The 27,311-nt window shown below is 41.6% G+C and overlaps 1 protein-coding gene across 1 annotated transcript; it reads right to left on the bottom strand.

Annotated features, from left to right (window-relative positions):
- Nucleotides 1–1,867: 1,867 nt before the first annotated feature.
- Nucleotides 1,868–27,085, bottom strand: sv2ca (synaptic vesicle glycoprotein 2Ca). Its single transcript, XM_061671775.1, has 13 exons — nucleotides 26,972–27,085; nucleotides 20,425–21,097; nucleotides 14,118–14,298; nucleotides 10,151–10,302; nucleotides 6,115–6,248; nucleotides 5,804–5,893; nucleotides 5,258–5,368; nucleotides 5,082–5,170; nucleotides 4,663–4,827; nucleotides 4,297–4,430; nucleotides 4,006–4,212; nucleotides 3,698–3,857; nucleotides 1,868–2,382 (listed from the first exon to the last, which is right to left on the bottom strand). The coding sequence occupies exons 2-13, from the start codon at nucleotides 21,020–21,022 to the stop codon at nucleotides 2,199–2,201; spliced, it is 2,205 nt and encodes a 734-aa protein (XP_061527759.1). The 5' UTR covers nucleotides 21,023–21,097; nucleotides 26,972–27,085; the 3' UTR covers nucleotides 1,868–2,198.
- Nucleotides 27,086–27,311: the final 226 nt, after the last annotated feature.

The following is a 27,311-nucleotide window of genomic DNA, read 5'->3' as shown; positions in this document are numbered from 1 at the left end:
CACTCCGGTTTCCTCCCACATCCCAAAAACATGCATGGTAGGTTGGTTGAAGACTCTAAATTGCCCGTAGGTGCAAATGTGAGTGTGAATGGTTGTTTGTTTGTATGTGCCCTGCGATTGTACCCCGCCTCCTACCCGATGACAGCTGGGATAGGCTCCAGCACGCCCGCGACCATAGTGAGGAGAAGCGGCTCAAAAAATGGATGGATGTTATTATTTGCATTTTGTTTGCATTGTTGTTTCATTTTGCATTGTTCTAATGGTATATTACTCGTAGTTAATAATTACATCCATCCATCCATCCATTTTCTGAGCCGCTTATCCTCGCAGGGGTCGCGGGAGCGCTGGAGCCTATCCCAGCCATCATCGGGCAGGAGGAGGGGTACACCCTGAACTGGTTGCCAGCCAATCGTAGGGCATAATAATTACATAAAGACGTAAATTGCTATTTTAATTTTTGAAAAAAAAAATTTCAACAAAAATAGAAATGTCCATGTCTATAATAATGTCTAAAGAAAGAGACAGGTGAGAACAAACCGAATTGGAATTGACTCCTCATACAGGATTTCACATATATTCGCAGAAATATGATAATAATAATATATATATTTTCTATATATTTATAGTTTCTGTCCTACAACCTCAGGGTACCGCATGACTATGGGTAGACTGCTCCAGCTCAGGAGAGGCACGTTTAAAAAGGCATTCAGTATTTGTTTTTAGTCATTATCGTAGGTTAGTTACTCAAGCGAGCCACATAAAGCAAAATCAGAGGAAGAGCGCTGAGGTTATTTTTTTCTATTATTGTTTTTTATATAGTAATAGAACAATATGAAGGGGACAAGGCTTGGTTTCAATGTATGGCTCAATCATTCTAATGTCAAAATGACACATGAAGAATTTCATTTGATTTCTTTTTTTTTTTAGTATGGCATTTTTTATTTTATGTTGGGAGGCAATACAAAGGGCTTGGTATCCTACATCTACTTTGGGGAAGTTCCCAATGGAGTATGTTAGCAAATGTTGGGTGCAGTCCAAGCTGAAAGTGTGTCTATGTGTGAGCCTTCAGGAATTTTTACATCGCACCTGTCTGCACTACGCCTGACCATCTGCAACATGTTGTGATGTTTGCAGCAAAACCAGCTGCCGTGCATTTGCGTCGTGTGTCCGCTCCGTCTGATCATTTATTCCCTCCGTTATCACACAGCCGGTTGGCTGAACTCATTACAGCTTGTTTTGCACTTTTCTCCCCATCTGTCTCCTCTTAATAAGACTATCAATATTAAAAGCCTTGAGTTTAAGGCAGGCGATAACACCATAGAAGATGCTGGCTGCAACTGGGATCCCTCCCAAAGCAAAATGAAGCCAAAGTTTGAGTAGGAAACGTGTGCAACTATCAGCCTTGTTTTGCAAAATCTCCACATAAAATATTTGCACAATTACTAATTAAATTGCTTAAATTGCTGCACTGCTTTACTAATAAGCTCGATATGATTAATACATTTAAGACACAGTGGATATTAAAAAAAAAAGTCTACACACCCCTGGTAAAATGTCAGGTTTTAAAATATCTTAGAGTGGGGAAGTAAAAATAAACAACTCAGATACTGTGGTTGAACAAGTGTGCACACCCTCTTATAGTAATTGGGGGTGTGGCTGTGTTCAGAATTAACCAATCCCATTCAATGAGAGTCAGCACACAAATTGCACCATTTAAAATGCCTCTGAGTAAACCCAAATTACACTCAAATAAGCTCAAAAGCCTGAAGGTTTTGTACAAACCCTTTCCAGTATTTGGAACTGTTCATAATTCCCTCCACCTTGACAAAGGCTCCAGGTCCAACTAAAAAAAAAAAACAGTGCCCGAGCCAAAGGACGATGCTGCCACCAACAGGCTTCACTGTATGTATGTTGTTCTTTTGGTGATGAGCAGTGCTGCATTTGTGCCAAGCATGCCCTTTGGAGTAATTGGCAGAAAGTTCAACCTTTGTTTTCATTGGAGCAAAATACATTTTCCCAAATGCGTTCGGCAGATTTCAAGTATGTGATTTGTATTTATTTGTTTTTTGAACAGGGAGTGTAGACTTTTGATAACCACTGCATGTATGATCCAAGCCACTTGCCCCCCTTTCACTATGATCTGTTATCCCCTTGAAGCTCCATGTTTTTTTCTAGGTTGTACTATGGTGAAGCTGGTGTTACATGAGGACATTCGCCCTGGTATCAGGCAACCGGAGGGCGACCAGACCTCCCATCACTAGAACTGACGATGCCATCAGGATGGGGATGGCCTTCGTGATGCCAACTAGAGAACCGAAAATCAGGTTTCCCAAGACTGCAGCCAGCTTACAAAGGGCATTGCAGAATCCAAAGCCAGTTCCTCTGTGGAGAGATTTTGGGAGAAGAGAAGTAAAGACTAAATAAAGAATTATAGAGTCGTCTTTAAGTAGTAAAGAGTGTGTAATCTTTGTGATCACTGACAATGAGTGACCTCTGTGACTGATATAATTAAAAATCCGTAGCAAAGGGAACATCAACAAATTGTTGTGAACCAATTTGAACCTACAGTTAAAACATAGCAATGCTAGCAGTAGATACAGTCTTAACCATTACATACTGTTGATTTTCGCATAGAATGTTAAGGATCAATTTGTCCCGAGCCAGGAATATCCTCATAATAATTGCCGATATCAAACTATAAACTGCAGATATTTTCAAAATGTATTAGTAGCCTGTCTGAGATTAATAAATGGGTAATGAATCCTTAAGCAATTTTTCAGAGCAAAGCGAAAGTATGTTTTTATTTGCTGCATTTACAGGTAGTTGTTTTTGCAGGTGCAGCTCTTGCACCTGTGTCAAGGCACCCTCTGACCTCTGTATGACTTATCGTCTGTACTTTTAGCATGTAGATCTTTTTTTTTTTACCCTATGACCCTTCAAAGACCAAAAGTCATATGTTTGAAAATGTGGTAGGAACACAGACAGTTCTCGGGAGTGTTTTAAGTTCTCTCTTGAACACTGTTACCACAGTCCCTTAAAAAAAAAAGAAGAAGAATGCATCTATGGCATGTACAGTTTCAAGATTCCCACCATTACCACCATTTCCCTCTATTTAACGCATAATAGTAAATGTAAAATTAAAAAAACGGGTTAAATTTGACCCGTGACAGCCTCAGCGTACACAAACTTTGAAGCGCCTGTTGTAACAGAATGACATTTCCAAATATTGAATTTTTGTGTATCTTGGGGCACTTGAGGAAAAGTCATGCAATTTCAGGTGAAATAATGACGTTTAGTGTATTTTTAGTTCTGGCTTATGTCAAAATGAGTCACTTTTGACCTGAACAGTAGACAACGGTATGTAAAGTTTGAAAGCAGCTTAGAGACAAGTAGAGTGGAATAACCCAAATCCCATCTTCATAGGGGAGGCCTGTAACTTTGTCCTCTGAGAGGATGATGACTCACTGTAATATCTTTTGAGAAAAAAAGAAACCACCGGAAAAAGCCAAAACAGGCGCTACCCCGTCGTTAAGTCAAACAGTCGACAGGAGCACAGATCGCAAATTGAAGACTACCTGTCAGATTTAAACCATTACCTCGGACCTGACATCTTGTGTCTGATAACATTCAAATTCAGTTCAATTCTCGCTCAAAAATGGGTGAAGAAATATGACATTGCGACAAATCACACCCTTACCTCCGGGCAGTCGGGAAAGATTCAGTTGTGACCACGTCAAGGGAGTTCCAGGCAGAGATACTCAAGCCGTTATAAAGGCACAGCATGAAAATCATCATGGACTCACTGGTGCCAAACCACAAAAAGAAGCAGCTGATGCCTGACAACACCATGGAGCCACCTGATGCAGAAAGACACAAAGCCCACAGAAAAGAACACTGAGTAACTTTCATTAAGGTCATTGCCATTCTGGATTCTAGTCAATATTAATCTCCATGATGGATGATCATAGTTTGAAAAATGAACCCTTCCCAAACTAGCTGTCCTACCTAACATGGACAGACGTCCCGTTTTATCCATGAGAAGAGCGGACACGATGTTCCCAGGTAGAACGGCCAACGTTCCCAAGAAGTTGATGAAGTAAACCCAGTAGGCGCTGTAATCGTCATCAAATGTCATCTGGCATCCCGTCTTGTTATGGGTGAAAGTGCTGTTGACCACCTCAGTGCCATCGATCAGCTTAGAGTCGTCGATGTCTGCGCGCACAACGCGCATCATAGTTTATCTCGGCACAATTTCGTTCAGAAACGAGACACTCAGAATGGATAAAAGCATCTCACCTGTATTAAAGAAGAACGCATCGATAAAAGTGCAGTTATGGAAATAGGATCCCACCGATGTGACATCATCAAAGTAGCAGTTACGAAACGTTGAGTCAACAAAGGTGACGGATTTGAGTTTCATGTTGATGAATCTGAGTGGGGACAGTGACATTTTCCTTCAGTGTGTGGAGCCCAACACTCCCGTCTTCTTCGGTGCCAATATACAGTACTGGGCAAAAGTCTTAGCCCTTATTTGACGATTTAGCCAATATATAATAATCGTATTCGATTGAATACAAGCAGGAAAGAAAAACTAAATCTGAAAAGAAGTTTCTGTATCGGAAATGGACAGAACACAATATGCACCGATCTGAAACGGCCTACCGATCATTGATGAAAAGTCCATTTTTGTGTATCTGGTTCTCTAGAGTAAAGTTGAAGGTGAAGTCTTCAATGCGTTCGCTGTTGTGGATTTGCACTTTGGAGGCATATTCGTCTGCCTGGAGGTGTTTGATGACATCGGGGAACCAGACAGACAGACCATAATACCTGAAAATCGGAATAATATTTACTGTCGAGTGACACTGCCAATTTTCAGGGTGTTTTTACTCCCCAACAGCTTTTACTCCTAACTGTCTCAGCTCAAACTGAGGAGTATTGATCCCAAGACTGTAATTGATTTGGCCAACATCCACCTTCTCAGTGTGGCGAGAGCTCACGATGACAGAAATGCAATTGCTATTATCTGACTGAGGAAATTGCACTTGATTCTTCTACAGCACAAATGACATTAGAACACTCACCCGAAAGACAGCGTGAACCACACAATGGCGAGTCGCATTATATTTTCTCGCATCGGGTAGTTGAAACACTTCATGAGATTCAAATAGATCTTGAAGAGAGACAAGATATGAATTGTGTAGAATTGCGTGAAAGACAAATCTGGTGAGGGACAAATTATAGAAAACAAAGAACATACCCCATGGATTTCAGCCTTCAGCCGAAAGACAGCCTTGGAAACTGGATTTCCGGATTCGGACTCCAATTCGACCAACTCATCGAGCTGCTTTGGGATCTTTATCCTGTTAACCTGGTTAATGCATTAATGACAGTTAGCATAATCAGGTTATAATTAGTTTTACTTGCAGTATCTAGGTCTAATTTTCATGCATTGTCTGAAGTACAAAGTTACCTCTTTTTAAGAATTAAATTGTGACTGTATTCTGAATCATTTTATTTGTTTTTTTATATAGTAATAGAACAATATGAAGGGGACACCTTGGGTAATTGTAATTTTCTGCCACAGAAGCCGATAGCATCAACGCATTGACTACTTAACATGCAGTTCAGACTGCAAGTAAGGCTGAATGACATAGAACAGCTTTGAGAAATGTCATCATGCAGATGAGAACCAGAGTGTGTTAAAACCTGTCCCAGCTGTGGCAGAAAAAAAATAAGCCTCTTTGCTTCCTTTCAAGCATCAGGAAACCAAAGCAGAGCAGCAGCAGGGAGATATAAAACTCACGCTGAAGACTTTCTCCGGCTGCCCACGCGCTCTCATGTTGGTGTCGTGGATTTGTTTGAGGATCATCCAGGCTTCGTCGTGCTTCCCCACCTGTCAGCAGGCAGCACGTCAAAAAGAGAGAAATAGTTGTAGCATCAGCAACAGCTTACTAAGCAACAGTTTGTAGTAATAGTACTACCACAGTGGAAATATTGCATTGAATGCAGTTCTTGCATAATACAACATAATGCAGAGTAACCAAAGATTTGCAGTAACAATGTCAAGCTTGAGCATTTGTTTGTAACCAATTTGGGGAAAACATATGTTTCTACCTCAAGATAAAATCTTGGGCTTTCAGGCATGAAGGTCAGTGCGACCACAGCACACACGCAAGGTAGGGCGCAGACCACCACAAACACTCTCCAACTGTGGAACTGGTATGCTGAACCCATGCTGAAACTCCATCCTGCAAACACAGTGCAAAACAATGCATTGAGGGCGGATCAAAGAATAATCTGAAGGATGAATAAAAAAATTTTTCACAATTCGTCGTTCCTCACCCCAACACATAGTGGATTCTTGAAGCCATCCTTTTCTAAATGGGTTCAGGCAAGTCCAAATTTAGAGGTGCATGCTTTTAATGTAGTACCGCATTGTACCACAACAACCTGGGCACCACCGTGGTCTACTGTTGTTGAGAATATGTGCTGGAGAGTATTGCTATATACTCTGTTTGTATGTGTTGCTGCTCCGTGTGTTGAAGTAACAGTTGGTTGAATGTTTATAATTATTGTAACATGTATTCTCATTTCCTTTAGATTGGCTAAGGTGTTTCGCATTTTATATTAGCATTGTGTGTACTGATTTATCAAGCCAGGACACCATGGACTGGATCCATTTTGCCAAGTGCGAGTATGTCAAAATGATGTCATTTGAGAGGTTGCGCATTACAGTTATTTTGTAGATGCACAAATAAGATGACAACACACTCCGAGTCTTAATAAATTCAGAAATAATACAAGACAATACATTTTGCCTGTATGTGAAATAACTTGGCTCAGTGATTTAAACGAATTTCTTGTGAGCAGTGTGTGAACTGCGCACAATCGACCAGCCGGAAAACACCAGTAACAACAATTTAAATGTGCTGTCACTTATTTCGGTTTTGTGAGGAAGCCGGGAAAAAAATAATGCTGCAGTGCCAGTCGTGACCTCCCACGTCTCTTGACAGATCGTGCCTCATAGAGATGCTTCTCCGCGGGGAGCAGTGCCATTTATCCATTACCAGGCGTAGGTGGTCGTCAGGAAGCGTGGGGTGTTAACGTTCGTGTTTATGCCAGAAAATGTCTTCTGAGGATTAATCTCAAAATATAATCTTCTTTAATAGCAATATACTCACTGCTAGTTTTCAAACGAGGAGATTGATTTTTTTTTTTTTTCTTCATAACTGGAGAACATGCAAAAAAATAAAATAATGATCGAGATTTATTTCAACATAATACAATTCACCTCATCTCGCTTTCAGGTGATATATAATAATTTTGGAATAAATATTTTCAAATATATTTTAAAACAGTGACCGTCACTTGAGGTATCGACTCAACAGAGTAAATTGGCCCTTTGTCAGACTGCTTTTATTTCTTAATTGTCTTTTTCTGTGTGCAGAGAGTGAGTGATAGGAGAAAATCGAGAAAGGATGGAGTTGTTCAGCATTGATTGCCTTCTGCACAGAAATGGTGCCTAGCTTCTTCCCCTCGGGGTTTGTGTTTCACTCACGCTATTGGAAATCTCATTACAGGGATTATGTACATAATTGTCTCTGGCTGGTGGACCAGTTTAGCACCCCTTCACTACGACTACTACTACTATGATCACAGCTATAAAGATAGATTGCTTGATCTGCTTAAACACTGCTTGATTTACAATTATAAATAGATATAAAAATGGATAGCTGGGCGAAAGAGTCAATGAATGTATAGATGGTTGAATGGAGTATGTGTATGGACACACACACACGCACACACGCACGCACACACACACACACACACACACAATCTCACATACACAAGTGGTGGATAGGTCAGGGCTAACAAGGCATTCTCTGTCCTATACACTATTAAAAGTACTAACCTACATTTACAACCTAAATTCAAATAATAGTTACATGAAATTGTACAAATGTATTCCCAAATGTCTATTCTGTTTATTTTGTAGCGTTATATTATAATTATATACTACTCGCGCACTCACTGTAGTAGTCTCGCCACGCTGCACTATTTGCATATCTGTTGTTGACCAATACTGGCCACTCAAGCCAGAGTGGCATCTGCCCCATTTGCACACCGACTGAGGAGTATGTGCAACATTTGCACAATCAACATTGTCCCAGATTATCACGCTACTCGTCACTTTAAACTGCATACACTCCTTGAAGTCTCGGCGCCCTTTGCACAATGGTCAACAATGAGTAGTGCTGGCCAATGTCACTCAAACGATATATTTTGCAATTAACCCTGCGCTTGATGACGTCAGCATTTTCCGTCCTCTGATTGGATGTTCAGACTAAAACTTGACTAGCAAAACACATCTGTAGCGAGCTGCAATAATTAATAACTAATAATAATAATAATAATAATAATAAGCATCTCTGGTGAGTACAATGTCTTTTATTAAGATGGTTTATGTTTTTGCCATATCATGAGACAAATATTGATTCTGAACTGCTACAGATGTATGTAGCACATCTGCATGCTGTTGTATTGCCTTTCTGGATAGTATTGATGGTTTCCATAACTATGAGGTGATAGCGGTGGATTAAGTTGGTTAAGTCCCCACAGAAGGCCCATGTACTAAATGCACGGCCAGCCACTGACACACACACACACACACACACACACACACACACACACACACACACACACACACACACACACACACACACACACAGGCACAGACAAGTGCAATCACAGTTACTGACATCACAGGTTGGCCAAAGTGTGTTCTGGCCATAAATCACCTTGAGCACAAGCTTTGTCCTGGTCAAGCAAGGAGAAAAATCTAATTATGCTTGATCAAGAAGAACACTTTGTCAAGATGGGGAATGGAGAGAGAGCGAAGAGAGAGGAGGGAGAAATAATAAAAGGAAGGACAGTTAGAGGGAGCCAACAAAACAGGGAGGGGAGGGGCACGGTGGACCATGTACATAAGGTTAAAAAAGAAAAAACATGAAGAAAATGAAATTAGAAAGCTCTTTCCCTTATTTCATGTATTACCATGGGTGATATCAAATGGAACACAGTGATAAATCCTCAACACTGTCAGTGTCAGCTTCAAGGAATGCGTGCATATTGTTAACCTTTTTAAAGTTTGTCCTTATCGTGGGAGCAAAGCAATGCTATGAGGAGATTATTTCTGCAGCGAAAAAAACAGGGCTGTGCAACATATCATCAATGATACGCGACATAATGATGTTTTCAGTTTTGTGAACCAGGGTGGCATGGCACACTAGTTTGCCTTCAGAGGTCATTAGGTGTGCCGCGGGAAATTATCCAAATACACTTAATTTTTCAGAAAATTTGTATTCATTCGTAACAAATATTTGTTTGTTCATCTCTCTATGCCAGCGACATATAGTGACACATTTTCTTCCATTAGATGGCAGAGTAAATTGGTAAGTAAAGTGAGTGAAGAGCATCATAATTTCAGTATTCATACTGATACCAGTAAATATTTTTGTTGAGTGGTGCTGGGCCATGAGATTTCTTTTCGAAGTAAAATGGGTGCCTGGGCTCAATAAAGGTTGGGAAATACTGCTTTAAGGTTCATATTAACACTGCCACTAAGTAACTACAAAATACGATGGTGCCTTTAGATAGGACATTCATATCTCAAATCATCTTTCACCATTGAAATGAATGGAAATGCCATTAATCCGTTCCAGCCTTCCAAAATGTAAAAAAATAAATAAATGTACTTCATAAAACATATTAAAGACATAATTTAAAAGAATATTAAAAAATTTACTGTTTTAGTCATACTTTTTGCTTCAATTCATTATGCTGCTCCTTGTGGTGAGTGCTGCTAAGCCCAGTGATTATTAGTCATTCTTCACAGAGGATAAAAATATATATGCTCCCCGGTATTCTTATATTATTTGTCTACATGTGTTGCTCCATAGTTTGTGTTCAAATATTCGTTGCTTAAAGGGTTTCAACACCCCCACACCGATGCTATTTGTTAGCCCGTATTTGTTAGCCCGTCAAGGGCATTTCACATTATGTGTTATCATTAGGCTAGCTGAATTTGAGGCAAAGTTTGTTTTATGTTTAGTTTAAGCGTAAACAAGAGCGATAAAGCTGGTCAACTCACCATAATGCGGGATAATGGCCCACGCCATGGCAGATGCGTAGATCTCGCCAATCATCCAAAACATACAGAGCCAGCTCAGGTGTTCGCCTCTTTTCTCCCTCGACAAAACCTCTGCAAAGAAAGAGAAAACAATGGGCACTGCACCTCCTATCCTGCAAGAAGCAGAGAAAAGTAGAAATTAGAGATTTCCAACTGTTTCAGACACACACCCGGTAAATGTTTTTCCAACCTTAATCATCTGATGAAATTACTTTGTGATCCTTAATTAAAGAACTAGGCTCAAAAGGCTTTTCGATATCAACATTACTTGGAATAGAGCACAACATGACACACACCATACAACTTGTCTTGATTTAAAGGTTGCAATGACAGTTTTTAAATTACGCTAAGCTACAGATGGAATTACTGCATGAACTCACAAAGGAACAGTTACATCACAACGTGGGTACACATACATATACAAAAGTAATAATTACTAATGTATTGAGCAGGGTTTCTCACTTACAAAAATATATCATGTATTTTATGATTTCTTTATACTATTACTATTATTATATATTTATATTTATGGTAATTTTAGCAAATGGGTGGGTCATGGGAAGGGGGACCCACGTCCCCCTTCCCATGGGCTCACCACCTGTGGGCGGGGCCATAGGGGTCGGGTGCAGTGTGAGCTGGGCGGTGGCCAAAGGCAGGGACCTTGGCGATCCGATCCCCGGCTACAGAAGCTCGCTCTAGGGACGTGGAATGTCACCTCTCTGGCAGGGAAGGAGCCCGAGCTGGTGTGTGAGGTCGAGAAGTTCCGACTAGATATAGTCGGACTCGCCTCCACACACAGCTTGGGCTCTGGTACCAGTCCTCTCGAGAGGGCTTGGACTCTCTTCCACTCTGGAGTTGCCCACGGTGAGAGGCGCCAAGCAGGTGTGGGTATACTTATTGCCCCCCGGCTCGGCGCCTGTATGTTGGGGTTCACCCCGGTGGACGAGAGGGTAGCCTCCCTCCGCTTTCGGGTGGGGGGACGGGTCCTGACTGTTGTTTGTGCCTATGCACCAAACAGCAGTTCAGAGTACCCACCCTTTTTGGAGTCCTTGGAGGGGGTGCTGGAGAGCGCGCCCGCTGGGGACTCCATTGTTCTGTTGGGGGACTTCAATGCTCACGTGGGCAATGACAGTGAGACCTGTAAGGGCGTGATTGGGAGGAACGGCCCCCCAGATCAGAACCCGAGCGGTGTTCTGTTATTGGACTTCTGTGGTCGCCACGGATTGTCCATAACGAACACCATGTTCAAGCATAAGGGTGTCCACACGTGCACTTGGCACCAGGACACCCTAGGTCGCAGTTCGATGATCGACTTTGTGGTCGTGTCATCGGACTTGCGGCTGCATGTCTTGGACACTCGGGGGAAGAGAGGGGCGGAGCTGTCAACTGATCACCACCTGGTGGTGAGTTGGCTCCGATGGTGGGGGAAGATGCCGGTCCGATGTGGCAGGCCCAAACGTATTGTGAGGGTCTGCTGGGAACGTCTGGCAGAATCCCCTGTCAGAAGAAGTTTCAACTCCCACCTCCGACAGAACTTTGCTCATGTTCCGGGGGAGACGGGGGACATCGAGTCCAAGTGGACCATGTTCCACGCCTCCATTGCTGAGGCGGCCGACCGGAGCTGTGGCCGTAAGGTGGTCGGTGCCTGTCGTGGCGGCAATCCCCGAACCCGTTGGTGGACACCAACGGTGAGGGATTCCGTCAAGCTGAAGAAGGAGTCCTATTGGGCTTTTTTAGCCTGTGGGACTCCTGAGGCAGCTGATGGGTACCGGCTGGCCAAGCGGAATGCAGCTCTGGTGGTCACTGAAGCAAAAACTCGGGTATGGGAGGAGCTCGGTGAGGCCATGGAGAAAGACTTCCGGACGGCTTCGGGGAAATTCTGGTCCACCATCCGACATCTCAGGAGAGGGAAGCAGTGCACCACCAACACTGTGTATAGTGGGGATGGGGCGCTGCTGACCTCGACTCGGGACGTTGTGAGTCGGTGGGGAGAATACTTCGAAGACCTCCTCAATTCCACCGACACGCCTTCCCATGAGGAAGCAGAGTGTAGGTTCTCTGAGACGGGCTCTCCTATCTCTGGGTTTGAAAAAAAAACGAGGACGGAAAAGGGTGGCATGCCCTCTCCAGGTCGGGGACGAGATCCTGCCACAAGTGGAGGAGTTAAAGTATCATGGGGTCTTGTTCACGAGTGAGGGAAGAATGCAACGGGAGATCGACAGACGGATCGGTGCAGCGTCTGCAGTGACGCGGACTTTGTATCGGTCCGTTGTGGTAAAGAAGGAGCTAAGCCGAAAGGCGAAGCTCTCAATTTACCGGTCGATCTTCGTTCCTACCCTCACCTATGGTCATGAGCTGTGGGTCGTGACCGAAAGAACGAGATCCCGGATACAAGCGGCCGAAATGAGTTTCCTCCGCAGGGTGTCCGGGCTCTCCCTTAGAGATAGGGTGAGAAGCTCGGTCATCCGGGAGGATCTCAGAGTAGAATCGCTGCTCCTCCGCATCGAGAGGAGCCAGATGAGGTGGCTGGGGCATCTGATTCGGATGCCTCCCGGACGCCTCCCTGGTGAGGTGTTCCGGGCACGTCCCACCGGGAGGAAACCCCGGGGACGACTCAGGACACGCTGGAGAGACTACGTCCTTCGGCTGGCCTGGGAACGCCTCAGGATCCCCCCGGAAGAGCTGGATGAAGTGGCTGGGGAGAGGGAAGTCTGGGCGTCCCTGCTAAAGCTACTGCCCCCGCGACCCGGATAAGCGGTAGAAAATGGATGGATGGATAATTTTAGCAACAAAATGTGCATAAAATGTTTTTTTTTAATATATATATATATACTGACAAATACCTGCTGGACACAACACTAGATAACAAAAAAAAAATCTCTCTTCACAAAAGCTATATTGCTCAGTTGTGAATGACACCATTTCATTTGGAGATGCTTTGGTTAATATTAGAAATTTGACACCAACCACAATAATAAACAGATAAAAAATTTGAAATTTCGGACAATGTCAACAAAAATTGGTTCTTATTTATAAAGGCAGAATACATCTAAGTCAATTGTTTAGGTGTGCTTTATTTTTGCTGGCAATTTTTTGACTTGAGTTCGTTGTCACATTTCTGTGGGGCCAATTATGTATTACTCGTGCACTCACTGTAGTTGTGTCGCCATGCTGCACTATTTGCATATACTGGCCACTCATGCCAGAGTAGCATCTGCTCCATTTGCACACTGATTGAGGAGTATCTGTAACATTTGCACAACCAACATTGTCCCAGATGATCGCACTACTCGTCACTTTAAACCGCATACACTCCTTGAAGTCTCGGCGCCCTTTGCACAATGGTCATTGCACCGGACTATTGCAATATTAGTCATTCGAACTGCTCTAAGTGCTAGAGGACTCTGCATCTTTTTGCACAATTGTTTTTTGTCAATGTCTTTATGTCCCCAAAGTGTTCTGTAAATTGACTGTTTGTTGTACTAGAGCGGCTCCAACTACCGGAGACAAATTCCTTGTGTGTTTTGGACATACTTGGCAAATAAAGATGATTCTGATTCTGATTCTGATTCTGATTCTGATGTTGGAGAGAGTACTTTTCTTAGCAAAAAAAAATTATAGTTTACATCGCAACAACATGGGAAAATGTTATTCTCTGGGGGAAAAAAAACATCTCAGATATATTTAAAGTGTTTTAGATTTCCTGTGCTGTGCAGGCAGAGTGAATTAGTCTTTAAGCGATCATAAAATTAAAATTGATTCAAGCTCTTTGTCAGCAAAGGGCGCAATAATAAGGATGAAGACAGAAATACTTGATACGAAAGGAAGCCAAGCTAACACAAGATGGACACGGCCCTAGTTTGACCTTCACAAATCATTTCAGCAAACAAGTTGGCCCACGCGTGACCTCCAGTCTCAGCAGGCTTACCCGAACCCGGCGGCGAGGCGGCAAACGAGGAAGACGCCGTATCCCTGGACAAAAGACGACAGGAAGGCGAAGAAGCCGTTGGTGGACATGCAAACGAGGAGGCACTGTCTGCGGCCCACTTTGTCGGACATTCCTCCCCAAAAGAACGCTCCCAGCATCATCCCCAGGTAAACGATGCTCCCTGCCAAGAGAAGCCGAGACACACAGGTGTGTGTACTGTATGTTAACTCCAGCTGTTTTTCTTGCAAAGGCCATATTCAACAACTAAGCCAACATATTATTCAAACATATGATGGTTCATAATGCATTCTTTTTTCGTTGTCGTTTCTTGAAGGCAACGTGATTAGCTTATTTTGGGAATGTGACAGGAAATCAGAGTGCCCGTCGAAAACACATGCACCGGGATCGAAATTGAGTCATAGAATTTATAAAAGGTTAGGGATAGGGTGAGAGCGTCTTTTAGCATAAAACGCAGTTCAAACATCTTAAATTAATAAATATACAGTACGCCCACTTTCAAAATAAGCTTTCAATCATTTTTTTCAGTGAGCACAAGAACAATCCTGGGAATTTTATGATGATTATCCTCAGCTGTGGCTTAATTCATTAAAAACGTATCTTTGCTAGACTTCCATTTGTTGTTGTATATATTGTAAATACAAACTTATGCAAATAAAAGTAAATGATGATGCCAATGAACCTGAAACCAAATGGGGTAAACTGCTTCCAGACTACTGAGATCAGATTCTAATCAACGTACAGAAATATGAGGGATATATAAATAAAATTGAATTGAATTGAAATAACGTATTATGACTCTGTTAATCTCTTCAATCAAAAATAGGATTAATGCTCCTACGAGACTGTCGTAATTGTGTCCGTTGATCATTAGGATTGCATTCTGAAGGGAGACTTATTTAATCATGATTGTATGGTTGGTAAAAAAAAAATAATAATAATAATAATAATAAATAAATCTTGATATATGCTGACCTACACAGATGTGTATACTGTATGATCGTAGTCGTGGATTAGTAAACTTCCTCATTGCAATAAACCTCATGGCAAAAACCCAGCGAGATGTCACATTTACTACATACCTCCCTGCATCAATCCTAGTGGGAATCAAACAAAAGTCTTCAATAATGCGCGACTCACACGTGCTGCATTAGGAACAATGCACAAATTACGAGCAATAATGCAGGGGAAATCCACATCTTATATCATGCATTTGTTAAACTTTAGAAAGCGTATTGGTATAGACAGTGCTGGCGCCAAATAGAACAAGAAAGAACCTGCACTCCCTCCTACGTGCAGCGCATTAAAAGCAGTTGACAAATGAATATACCCTGCACAGGACAGTCAATTACGCAACGAATTTATCGATGTTCTGTCCCGCTTGCTGCACGCCATCTCGGCGCATGATGTCAGCAGCGCTGGCCCCAATAAAGAGCAGGGCAGTACACTGTTGTGTCACATATACTGTAACTCAAATAATAACATCATGGTACAAAGAGAGGTCTGTCCCTAAATGCTAAATGGCCAAAAGAAAGGTCGGGATTCATCTCAGGGCAACATAATATTGTTTTCTGTGGCCGCAACCAATGCGTTGTGAGTATTGCAACTTTTCACTGGCCACACTGCCTTTACAAAAGTAATACTATACAGTATGTGAACAAATATATTGGTCACGTTTTTGACAACATGAGAAGGGAAATATAAACAGTTTTCTGTATACTATTGCAAACAACGACCACAATTACTTTGCTCTGACTGTCAATGGCGATAATGAAAACAACAAAAATACTATGAGAAAAAAAGTCATAATATTACGAGGATACGATCATAATATTATTAGAGGGGGTGGGGGGGGGGAACGTTACAATGAGGACTGTTGAAGATCTGGTCAAGATATACAATAGTATAATCCTTCAATATGAAAAGTTTAATGTGATTTTGCAAACTCATTGTATTCCTGTGACATCGACCCTTTTTTTCATCAGTATTTTAAAAATGCTCCTTGTTCAACTCAGTGTAGCAGGTGTAGCCCTAATACTCATTATTAAATCATGCAAGGGTACCTAATGTTGTGGCCAGTGGGTGTGCACTCTTCTTAATAGTTCACATTTCCATCTCCCATGGTGCACATGATGGAGCATGAAATAATGCAGCACTGCATCACACTGACATTCAACTGCAGTCAGATAATCAATAAAGAACATATGTGAAATGATAAAGCTGGACAGGCAGCCATATTAATTAATGAAACTTCAGCACTTTGTACGACGGTTTGACACTGCCGCGCCGCCATTGATTTAGATGAGAAAAAAAAAACTCTTACGTGTCTGCAGACAAAGAAGAGGAACAAAATCGATACACGTCAGTTCGGTTGATTGTAGTTTAAAAACAAACTGCGGCTGACTGAGAAACCACTGAGAGAAGAAAAGTATCATTTCTGATACATTACACAAGAAACTGTGTGAATGGAAGTCAGCTCGTACACAAGCATCATTGACGTGAGTAAAATACAGCAGAAGTTTTGATGTGGTGACCCACATGGACTTGGTGCAACGTCAGAAAATGACAGTGTGTCAGGAGACTTGTCAGACTGAGGCAAAAGGTTTTGGCCATGATCCTGTGTCGGCATGTCAAAACACATCACTCACAACATGAGACCAATTCAAAGATGGGACGGAAAACATATAGGAAACGCTAGGAATTGTGCTAAATTATGCCCTGTAAATTGAAAATCAAATGTTTTGTAAATTTGACACACCACAGAGAAGAGTGATGTTAACAAGTCTGCCAGATTTGAAAAGAAGAAATCACCATATATATTAAAATGAGGACTCAAAACCGGTAAAAAAAAAAAAAATCAAGACATTCGTTCAGCTCTCAAACGCTGTGGGTGCGTCTGCTGAATGTGCTGAAACCACCCAAAAAAAAAATCAGGAATACTGAAATGATGATTTCCAATAATTTTGTGAGTATATAATATAATATATATATATCATTTATATTGCTGCGAAACGTGTAATCGGTCTCAGAGCTGGATAAAACTTCGGTTGTATAGCTTCTGACCCTACATACACACAGAAAATTGATCAAATTGGATAATACTTGAAAGAGATGTTCTGGTTTTTTTTTTTTGGGAGCATGAGAGACAATAGGGATCTTTTTAAATGTTTCAATTTTAAATATTCTCTTTGTTGTCATCACCTCCTGCATTGAGGAGTGAGTAATCACATTTTTACTACATTGTGTGTCGTTTTGATCGGATTCTGGCTTCCATCTTCTGCCACCACTGCGGAAAATAAGTCAGATCAGAGGGAATGGGTTTCCAGTGGAATCACATGACAGTAGCACAAGTTAGTGCCTCAATTGCAGGGTTATTTAAAAAAAAAAAAAAAAGAGTCATCAGCATCAGCCATGATCCAATCTCAATTACAGTAACAAGTGAGGATAATTGCCACTAAATCAAATGATGCTCTATTGGGAGAGACGTTAGATACGGTTCCCTAATGTCGGACATTGCCGGCCAAGCCCCTCTGGCCCCCCAACCCGATGCCTTGCCTGCCCACACATGTAGACACGTTCCCACCCATTGTTGGAGCTGCTCCGAACAAGTGCTGGTAATCTCTGCAGTGATGTTGTCATCTTACCGCAGTTTAGCTTTGCTCAGCTGCTCTTGGACCCCGGAGCTCCACACAGAGGGACTGGCAACAGGGATAAAAAAAAAAAAAAAAAGAGAGAGAGAGAGGGGGGGGGGGGGGGGTAGGGTGGGTGGGGACTGCAGATGGAGGTTGATCATTCAGTAAAGAAGCAGAGAGAGTAAAAGGCTACAATTGCTAACAAGATGAGGACATGACGACAAATATAGCCCATGAGAATCAAATAAGTAATGATAGGGTGGTGTGTTGTTAATGTCTTTTGTGTGTGAGATGATGGCAAAGCCTCTCACTCGCAATGTTGGCATGCTTAACAGCGCCAGTGTGCCAGCATCCCGCTCTGATCCGCCCACTCCTCCCTCCCCATTACTTCTCTTAACTTGGTAATCGCTCTTCTCCTTGTCGGTCCACTGTTCACCACACAGCAGCTCTTTTCATATTCTTATTTGAAGTGTGTATTTTCCTTCACCGCGAGCGCACACACGTATGTACACCCACCCACACACAAAAACACACACACAAGGCAAATCTTCATCGTTCCTTCTCATGTGACACGTTTTCAAATGGATTTTAGTTTGAAATTAAATAACATTATTATTCCATCAAACTCAATCTGTCATACATTTAAAAAGATCATCGTAAAAAATTACGATTGTCAGACACTATTTGGGTGCATCCGCGCCATTTCATGAGCTCCAATACAAAAGCTGTAGTAGGAGTAAAAAAATGCCTTTACAAAGATAACCATGTATTGTTTTTGATTGACACTAAAATCCCAATAATTTGCTTCCTGTCATACGATTCTAATAAATATATATATATGTGTGTGTGTGTGTATGTGTGTGTGTGTGTTAGATCTGCCCAGCACTCAAGAAAAGCTGAATTTTATCTCATCATTTCGTTTGACTTTATTTTACATTTCTAGCTATTAGAATAACAGGCCAGATGATATCCTCATAGTTGTACATTTGAGCAATTTATGCAGCTTACCACTCGTGATGCATTTTTCGTCGCTATCAGATTTAGGTGTTTTTTCCTGTCCATCAAGACAATTAAATTTTACCATGGCACCACAACTAACTTCATTTTGGTGCTTGTAATTACGCTGAAAACTCCTAAAGGATGCCAACAATGTCATAGGGGTCAATCTATGCTATCTATGCTAACACATACTGTACTCGCACACATGTACACTAATCATGTTCACCTCAATAGGGAGGAGCCTCCGGGCATTCAGTGAGGGAACAAAGAGGGGAGAATGGGGGAAGACCACTAAGTAAAAGACAAGCACTGAGAAAGGAAGGCGGGAGGGAGGGACAGAGGACAAGGGATGGAGTCACGAACGGGGACGAGCCGAGCGTATCGAGCATGAATGCCTAAGAGACCTCGCTTGACTAGAGAGGAAGAAAAGCGCTTGCATGGATAGGTCTACTTGAAAAATAAAGATGTAATATCTCAACCACTAGGATAGAATGAAAGTCACACAGACATACTGTAAACTATACATAGTGGCTCAAATAACAAGTCTAAGATCTCAAAGTTAGGAATTTCACCCCCTTGCAATGTCATGATTATAAGGTCACATGCTACCGCATCAATCTCTTCTCATCCTTTCTTTGTACACTAAGGCAAAATTATGTGGAACACAAACGGGCCATTCCCTAATTGTTCTCCAAAACTTCAATCATAGAATTGTTATGTCATTGTGTTAGAGATGCGTCACGACCTTTTATCCTCACAATGTAGAAAGGTACCCTCTATGCATGTTGATGTGGACCAAGCAGCAGCATATCCTAACGTACAGAAAATCTAAAGCTCTTTTGTGTGCTGCTCTGGTACGTTGACACAGTGAGTGAGTCAATCCCTGTGCACGACATTGTGATGATGGATTATACACCTACAGCCATCAGGCCTGCTGGGACTGCTGCTCAGCACACTGGGAAAGCAAAACTCGCTACCCTCTTAAACCTGACACCAGCCTTGAGGGACTCCAACTCTTTTTTTTTTTATTTGTGTGACACACAAATATAGACTGAAACATGACATGTTTGCATACAGTACATGCAAGTGGCACTAATCCTTTAGTTCTCAATAAAGGCAGGGTTGGCAGTCGCTAAGTCATTATAGTCGATTGGAGAGCGCAGGATCAAAAATATGGAGGATGGGACTGATTGCTGCAGGATTCCCATTCCGAACAATGTGAACACCGAATTTGACCAGTGGCGTGCAAAGGTTGGGGACAGGGCAGTGACCCCGGGCATCCACCCGAAGGGGGGCATCCAAAAGGGCATTCATTGGTAGGCATCAATCGCAGCAATTAAAAATTGGATTTAAAAAAAACAACAAAAAAACTCAAGAAGGCTATGAACTGGATTTTCCAACCAGCCTATCCCGGATGATTGAGGCTGAAAGGTGGCCAAAACCTCAAATGCAGAATGTTGAATGACTGCACAAAAGTCAACAATGTGAACAACTATGCTATGTTTCATTCGAGCTAGAATAGGTGGGAGATGTTGCAGCGTCAGGTTCCTTGTGATATTCAAAGCTGGTTTGTTTTATACATAGTGTGTGAAGTTTTATTGATAGGACACATGACATGTAAATACATACGCATACATATAGTACGCAGGTTCGCTCACCTAGCCATCCTGAGCTGGAATCGGGCGCACACATGTCTGTTTCGGCGCTGGGAAGCACAAAGCCCACCACGAAGACCTCAACGCCGTCCGACATGAGGGCCAGTCCGAGCACCAGGAACAGCTGCCACTGGAACCTCCCGTGGCCGCACTCTTGGATGATGAGCTCGTACTGCTGTGCCAGCTCCTCCTCATCCGCCTGTCGTTCCTGATCCAGCTCCTTTCTGTCCCTCACCGCGTCCGACATCGGTTGCCCCAGGGCCACTTGGCCCTCCTTATGCTTCCTGTCGCCCGTGGAGGGGACCCCCTGGTACTCGCCCTCATAGATCTCGTCCTCATCGTCGTGGCCCTCGGTGGCGTCGCTGGAGCCCTCGTCAGTGTCGTGGTAACCCTCTCCATCTTGCCGAGGTGGATTCCTGTAGAAATCCTCATCGTCGTCCGCATCGTCCTGGAATCGTGAATAGTTGTGGTGGGATGAATATTCATCTGTAGCACGGTCCACCACCTTGTTGACCTTCTTGGTCGCCTGCCGCTTTGCCTCCTTGACCATATCCTTGGCCCCTTTAACCAGGGAAGTCCTGTTATTGTAAGTGTCCTCCATTCTGGGGTAACCAGTTGCTGCAGTGGGAAGGCGAGCAAGAGCGGGTTTACACTGGGAACGGTCAGATCAATGAGTCTGAAAAAGCAGCAGGGAACACAATTCATTAGTGTGATGTCACCACAGGAGAAAAAAAAAAGCAATGTATGTTGTAATCATTACGCCGGCTAAGAGAGATGAGTAAGTGTAAGAGACAGGTCGTTAAAAAAAGAGAAGGCGTGTTTAGCCGAACCATAATTTGGTAATGTTCGCCAAAACACGTACAGATCCGTAATTGTGACGAACCGCCGACAGGTCACTCACATTCTCAAAAGGCCTTTAAATCATGTGAATACTATCTTGAATGTTCAATTGCTCTCAAATTTGAATCACATTTCCAGGTTTGTTCTGTCTATTCCTTATTTCATGCTTGGCCTTTGGGTATAAAAAAAAAAATTTTTTTAAAAAATAAACATTTAAAAACAAAGGATGTAGAATCTGCAAACTCATGTTCTGTTGGTACACAACGCAATTAAATAAGACACTGGCCAAAATCAATGTACCAACAATAAAGAGAAGGTTTATTATAATGGGACTGACAATCCGACCATAAGAGTCTCATCATATTTCAGCAGTGAAATGTGAGAAACCATTTGTGCAATTGAGACCCAGTGTAAATTATGATTTCATGTTACATGACACCCTTGTCATTTAATACAATATTTTACCAACAGACACATCCAAACATGTATGCACGATAACACACAATGGTTGGCGAGGTCCCTTCCCAGCCAGCACTAATGAGAGGGAGACCCCGTCTAATGTAATTTCACGCACATATGACTCACTGTTCAACGTCTCACTTCAAAAGTGCGGCCTGCTTTTTCCTTATTATTGTATGGCAGGCAAACATACATTCAAACGGAATTTGCAATTCACTTTGAAATAAACATATACAAATTCAAACGAAGGACAACATGTGAAGTGGGGAATCTTATTGTTTTTCTTTGTCCAAATATTTATTGAAATATTACGTTTTTCTTTTGGGCGAGAATATCAAAGACAAGGTCATGCACCAGAATGATGTAATGACATGACTGCAAAGCACTTAGCATTTCATTAGATTGCTCTGATATCATCTCCTACAGGTGTTTCCCAGCCTGTTTATGGAATTAATAAATAAAATTTTCAGACACATTCAGTAAAATTGGATAATTACATGCGTTGTGGTCATTTATGCCTGCATGAATAAAATCAAATTACACCACAACAGAGAACTCGAAGTTCCAAAAGGTAATTAATACACGTTTTGGCTGACAAGAGAGAGCGTCCACTGAATGACAAAATAATAATAATCATAATCATGGATATATTGGAAGTTATTGCGTTATTCATTTTTCTTGTGCTGTAAAATATATTTCATAAGTGACAGGGTTATATTACATTATTGCATATGATCTAAAGGATAATAACCATGACAATTTTAGCTCTCCCCGATTGATGGCTGCTGTTGATCTTTTTAGCCACACGCATCATAGCGATTCACAGAGGACTGAGCGGCACTTGTTGTGCCATACATTTGAAATGCCATACATTTGAAAGTTTGAATATTTGTGACGTGTGAAAAAAAAAGAAAACATTCAAAAAAGGTCAATCTTGCCATGCACGGTCTGACTATATTGCATTTTGTTAAAGAGGTTTAGACTGAGCTAATTATTATAATTTTTTTTTAATAGTATACTGTAAACAGTATACTTCAAATTGACGTAAAACTAAATCATAAACTGATTTAAGATTAGGGCCGGGAGATCAGAGCCGTCCAGAGCGCACCCACCACGTGCGTCTCGGAGCTGTTCACCACAGCCTCTAATGAACACTGAAGCCTTGTCAGGAGAACACAAATCACAGGGCCAGCTCCAGCTCCCATAATGCAATTTTACTAGACAAAATGACACTGCTGATTCAAGGTGACTCCACTAATCTCTTTGGCTCATCGGATGACTTCTGTGGTGATGAACGAGGACCAATCTTTTTTTTTTTTTCTTTTTTTTTTATGCTGTCACTGGTATCGGCGATAGTCCTTTATCGAGCAAAGAATCGTAAACAGTGTACCGTTTTAAATAGCACAAAATAAATGGACTCTTATTTTTGGGGAATGGTGCGTACAGTATTAGCTTCTAGCTAAAGAGCAAATGAAATGTCTCCTGAAAGACAGTTTGTACTGTGATTTTATTTTTTTTAGCTAAACTAAGAGTCAGGGGGGGTGTCAAAGTTCAGGGACAGGACTACTGCAGGATTAGGCTATGTTGCTGAAACAAACGGTTCTTTTTTCCCCTTAAGTCTATGTCTACAAGCATGCTCACATAGCTCCTAGTGGTGTCTGCCTGTCAGAAAATCAATGGAGTGCATGGTGAGGTGTGCTATCAGCCGTGATGAAGCTCAGAAGACACCAGAGCTCACAGAAGACCACCTGACCGCAGCAGAAGAGGCCCCCCGACTGCGCACGTGGCAACAGGAGCAATCACAATCAAACAAACACTTGCAAACAAGACGGCAGTAGTGCAGGTTGGCCATTTTCCGTGTTCTCATCTATTACAACAACCACCAACGGCCTTATATTTGTATTGCTATATTGTATATGGTCACGTTGTTATGAATTTGTTTGTTGTTTTAATATGTTTGTTAGGTTACACAAATATGGGTATTAATGAAGGTGTATAATTCAGTGCTGATGACAATTCTGATTATACGACTTCCCCTCACTTTGCCGAGAGCCATTTAATGAATGATCTCCTACATATTTCTCCATTACATGCTCATGTGTGACAGATGTCGAACCATACTGTGTAGAACACAGAGATTTATGAAAGGCTAGATTTACGTGATATTCAGTTGTGTCTGTGTTTACAAATCCAGTCCATATAGCAGACTTGTATATTGCTAAAAAGAATAATAATAAATACAAATAATTTGAATAAATAAAAAGATTATAGATTTTTGACTCTAAATTAGAAGCCTGTTTGATTCATAAAAGAAGTCCATTTGATATTTTTTGTGGAGTAAAGAAAATTTGGGCAGTGCATTTCTAGACTATATGTTGACCAATGTACAAAACAAATTATCTATAGAAGAAGGAGTATATGTACTTTTCACTTCAATCTGCCTCTGCACATGTGAGCATCAGTTTGGACTGTTTTTTTTTTTTTTTAATTTGAAATTAGGTAAATACAGTAGGCTCAATTTCACCAATGTTGAACACTTCTCAATGGCCAATCTCAGATGCTTCTTTTTTAAAAATTCAGCTTCTGCCCTTTGAAAGCCATTCACCGGCACGGCACGGACACCTAACGGCTGGTTTGATCCATTAGTATCAACAAGAAGCAGGTCCAATCTCTAAGTGGGCAGCGCAGCAAGTAATCCCATCAAAATGGTCTCCAGTCGTGGCCTCATCTGGAAGAAGGCGCTACCAGAATGGGATGTCTTCCATTAGGAGATTTGATCAAACTCTTATGCGCTACTGTAATGTGCTAGTGCATGTGTTTGTGTGTTGAAGTGGGCGTTGGCAGTCGACAACACACAAACAAAAGTCAAACACATCAACCTAAAAAAAAATGACTTCTCACATAATATATACTGTTTAAGTGATAACTGGTGAAAACCCTCTCTTAAATTATGATCTCCCAACTGAGACAAACAGAGCCATTCAGTAAAGCTTACTGCAAATGAATCTCATGTTACATGCATATTTACCACGATTTTCAAGTGTTTTGTTGATAACATATCAATAAACGTGAAAAATCTGTATTCATATTCATATTGTTGCCTCATGTCTTCTTACCATTTGAAAAAATATAATGCTAATGGTGAAAACTACGCTGAAGGCGGCTATGATGCCCACAATCGCCGGACGATCAGTGTCATCGGTGTGACTAATAAATAGTATATATATATATTTTTTTTAAATTCCTTTGCCCATCACACCCATCCAAAATGTTAGATAATTATTAACTCATTAACGTTCCACTTGCGTGAAAGCTGAGAAGCACATCAACAGGGAGGCTAGCAGCCAACCATTCTTCATGGACGCAAATCAACGCTAGTAAACTTTTTTTTTTTTTTTTTTTTAATCCTGAAAAATGCTGGTATGGCATGAATGATTTTCACTGGACAGTATGTAAACCAGTTAAAACTCTAAAGTACAAATGAACCATGGAAACTATTAATAACATTGGATCCTGATTGCTCTTTTCGCAACAATGTACCCAGGGGATACATTGTGGGTGCCTAGACCGGTAGTTGTTGTTGGTAATAGATTACCTGGGAAACAAAATGACAACAGACATCCCTGATGACACTATTCTTACTATACTTAATTTACCTACACCAGCTTTGTCTAGTTCAGGCGGAACCTTATGATGTATCCATTGGGATTTAGTGGGGTGCACATTGTCAGATAAATGCAAGAACTTCAGTCATTAACCATGATCTAAACCAAGCAATGAAACATCTGCTGAATCTCTTCATTGTTTGTCAAAATAATGGAGAGAAACAGGTGCTTCTGGTTCTGCGTCACTGCCCACAGGCACCAGTAGTGCCGGGAACGTACTATCATCATGAGTTAAAAATGCAAAGGCTGTCTCTGTGAGCTTCTTTTATGTTGCTTAAAGTTCAAAAAGACAGGTCAGAGTATCAAAGACGGACACATGAGTGTTACTAACCAAACCATCTTGATACCATCGGTATAGAAATTTTGTATTTGCTTTTTTTATGGTTATATAAGCTAATTGAGGTGTGCCATTTTTTTTATTTTGGGCAGGGTAGTGTGATTAAAACAGCCAATACAGAAAATCAATTACTCTAACAGACTTTTGAAAATTGCAGAGCTATCATATTTGTTTGTTTGTTTGTTTGTTTGTCCATGTTTGTTAGCTGGTGGGCTTGTTTCTGGTTCATGGCGATCAGGTCAAATATTAGTAATAAGAAAGATGGAACACTACCATTCGCATGATGAGGAGGGGGTGACGATTCCACTGTGACTCAAACGCTATCTGTATTTTCTCCTGGATTTGTACCAAAATTTCATTCTAGCGCATGTGCCTTCCTTCCACAAAGCTACAAAAAAAAATATATGAATCCAGTAGCCATTTTTAGTAGCCAAAAACCTAAAAAAATAAATACATTTAAAATAAAAAAAAGCACTTGCAGAGGTAATGAATATACTGTATGGTAAATACAACAGGACCACAGTGTAGTATAATGTTCATATTACTTGCCAAGCACTTTGCCACAGGTTTCCAGTTCAGTGGTTGCAAGCCTGTAAATCGTTCATTGCCCGACGAGGTGCAATTCACGGGTGAGTCAGTTGCCTGCTCTCACAGCCCTTTTTTTTTTTTTGGGACAGAGTGCTCCGGCTGCCCCAGGGCAGGCGGCTGCATTGCTCTATAGCCTCAAAGTCCACGGCCAACAACCCGAAAAACTCTGCTCCTATCAAGGTTGAAGTATCTCAATCTCACCAAAAGCCAGAGAATAAACAGATAAACTGTAAAAGCTCATCATGAATGTGTCCAATCGCAGTCAGTCTTGAGCTTCACACCATGGCGCAAGACAAGCAATTTACAAACTCATAGTCGCCGTGAATTTGAGAAATCATTTTAACAATGAATGAAAATGGCAGAGAAACTGAAATTCTTATTAATCATATTAAATGAATCTTAACTGTTGCCCACTTTCACAAATAATGCGAGTTTCATCGGAGGTAGCCATCATGCATAACTTTTAACAAATGAGCAACACAAATATTAATAATCCCTTTTGTTAAACACAACCCAAAGCATTACTAAAGATTGAAAAAAAAAAAAAAAAAAATGTTTTTCACTTTAACCATTTAGCTGAAAAAAGATAAAATATTCACATGAGACTAATGGGTTTACCAACTTGAAAATGTATGGGGGAGGGGGAAAAAAAAAGACTTACCTTCATTGATGGCAACAGAAGTAGAGAGAGCTTCTTAAAACCCATTGTGCGATGTATGTTGAATAAATCTCATGGGCATTTCTTTAACAAAGAAGTGGATCCGACGTAAATGAAGTGCACAACGTGATCCCCCCCACCCCACCCCCCTCCCTCCCCGACGCAGTGTTCTCTCGCTGCAGTACTTCAGAAGAGGAGACGGAGGCAGAGGGATGGCGGACGGTGGGAGGGAGGCATGCAGCGAGGGAAGCAGCGTAATCAATAATTGCATTTCATTGAGTGATGCGGGTAATTCCGTCTGATGGAACAATCTAGTTACGTGGCTAGATGACGTGGAGAGACG

This window comes from Phycodurus eques, chromosome 3 (assembly GCF_024500275.1).
Source record: "Phycodurus eques isolate BA_2022a chromosome 3, UOR_Pequ_1.1, whole genome shotgun sequence".
Classification (NCBI taxonomy): domain Eukaryota; kingdom Metazoa; phylum Chordata; class Actinopteri; order Syngnathiformes; family Syngnathidae; genus Phycodurus; species Phycodurus eques.
Note: the sequence above shows the minus strand (reverse complement) of the source record. Positions and strands in the feature narration are given on the sequence as shown.

Bases quoted from the DNA above. Each gene is read 5' to 3' on its own strand.
- sv2ca (XM_061671775.1), bottom strand. From the start codon at position 21,022: ATGGAGGACACTTACAATAACAGGACTTCCCTGGTTAAAGGGGCCAAG. The intron at 14,299-20,424 runs GTGAGCGAACCT...TTCTCTTGGCAG, and splicing joins TTCCAGCTCAGGATGGCTAG to GGAGCATCGTTTACCTGGGG. The intron at 10,303-14,117 runs GTAAGCCTGCTG...TGCTTCTTGCAG, and splicing joins CGCCTCGCCGCCGGGTTCGG to GATAGGAGGTGCAGTGCCCA.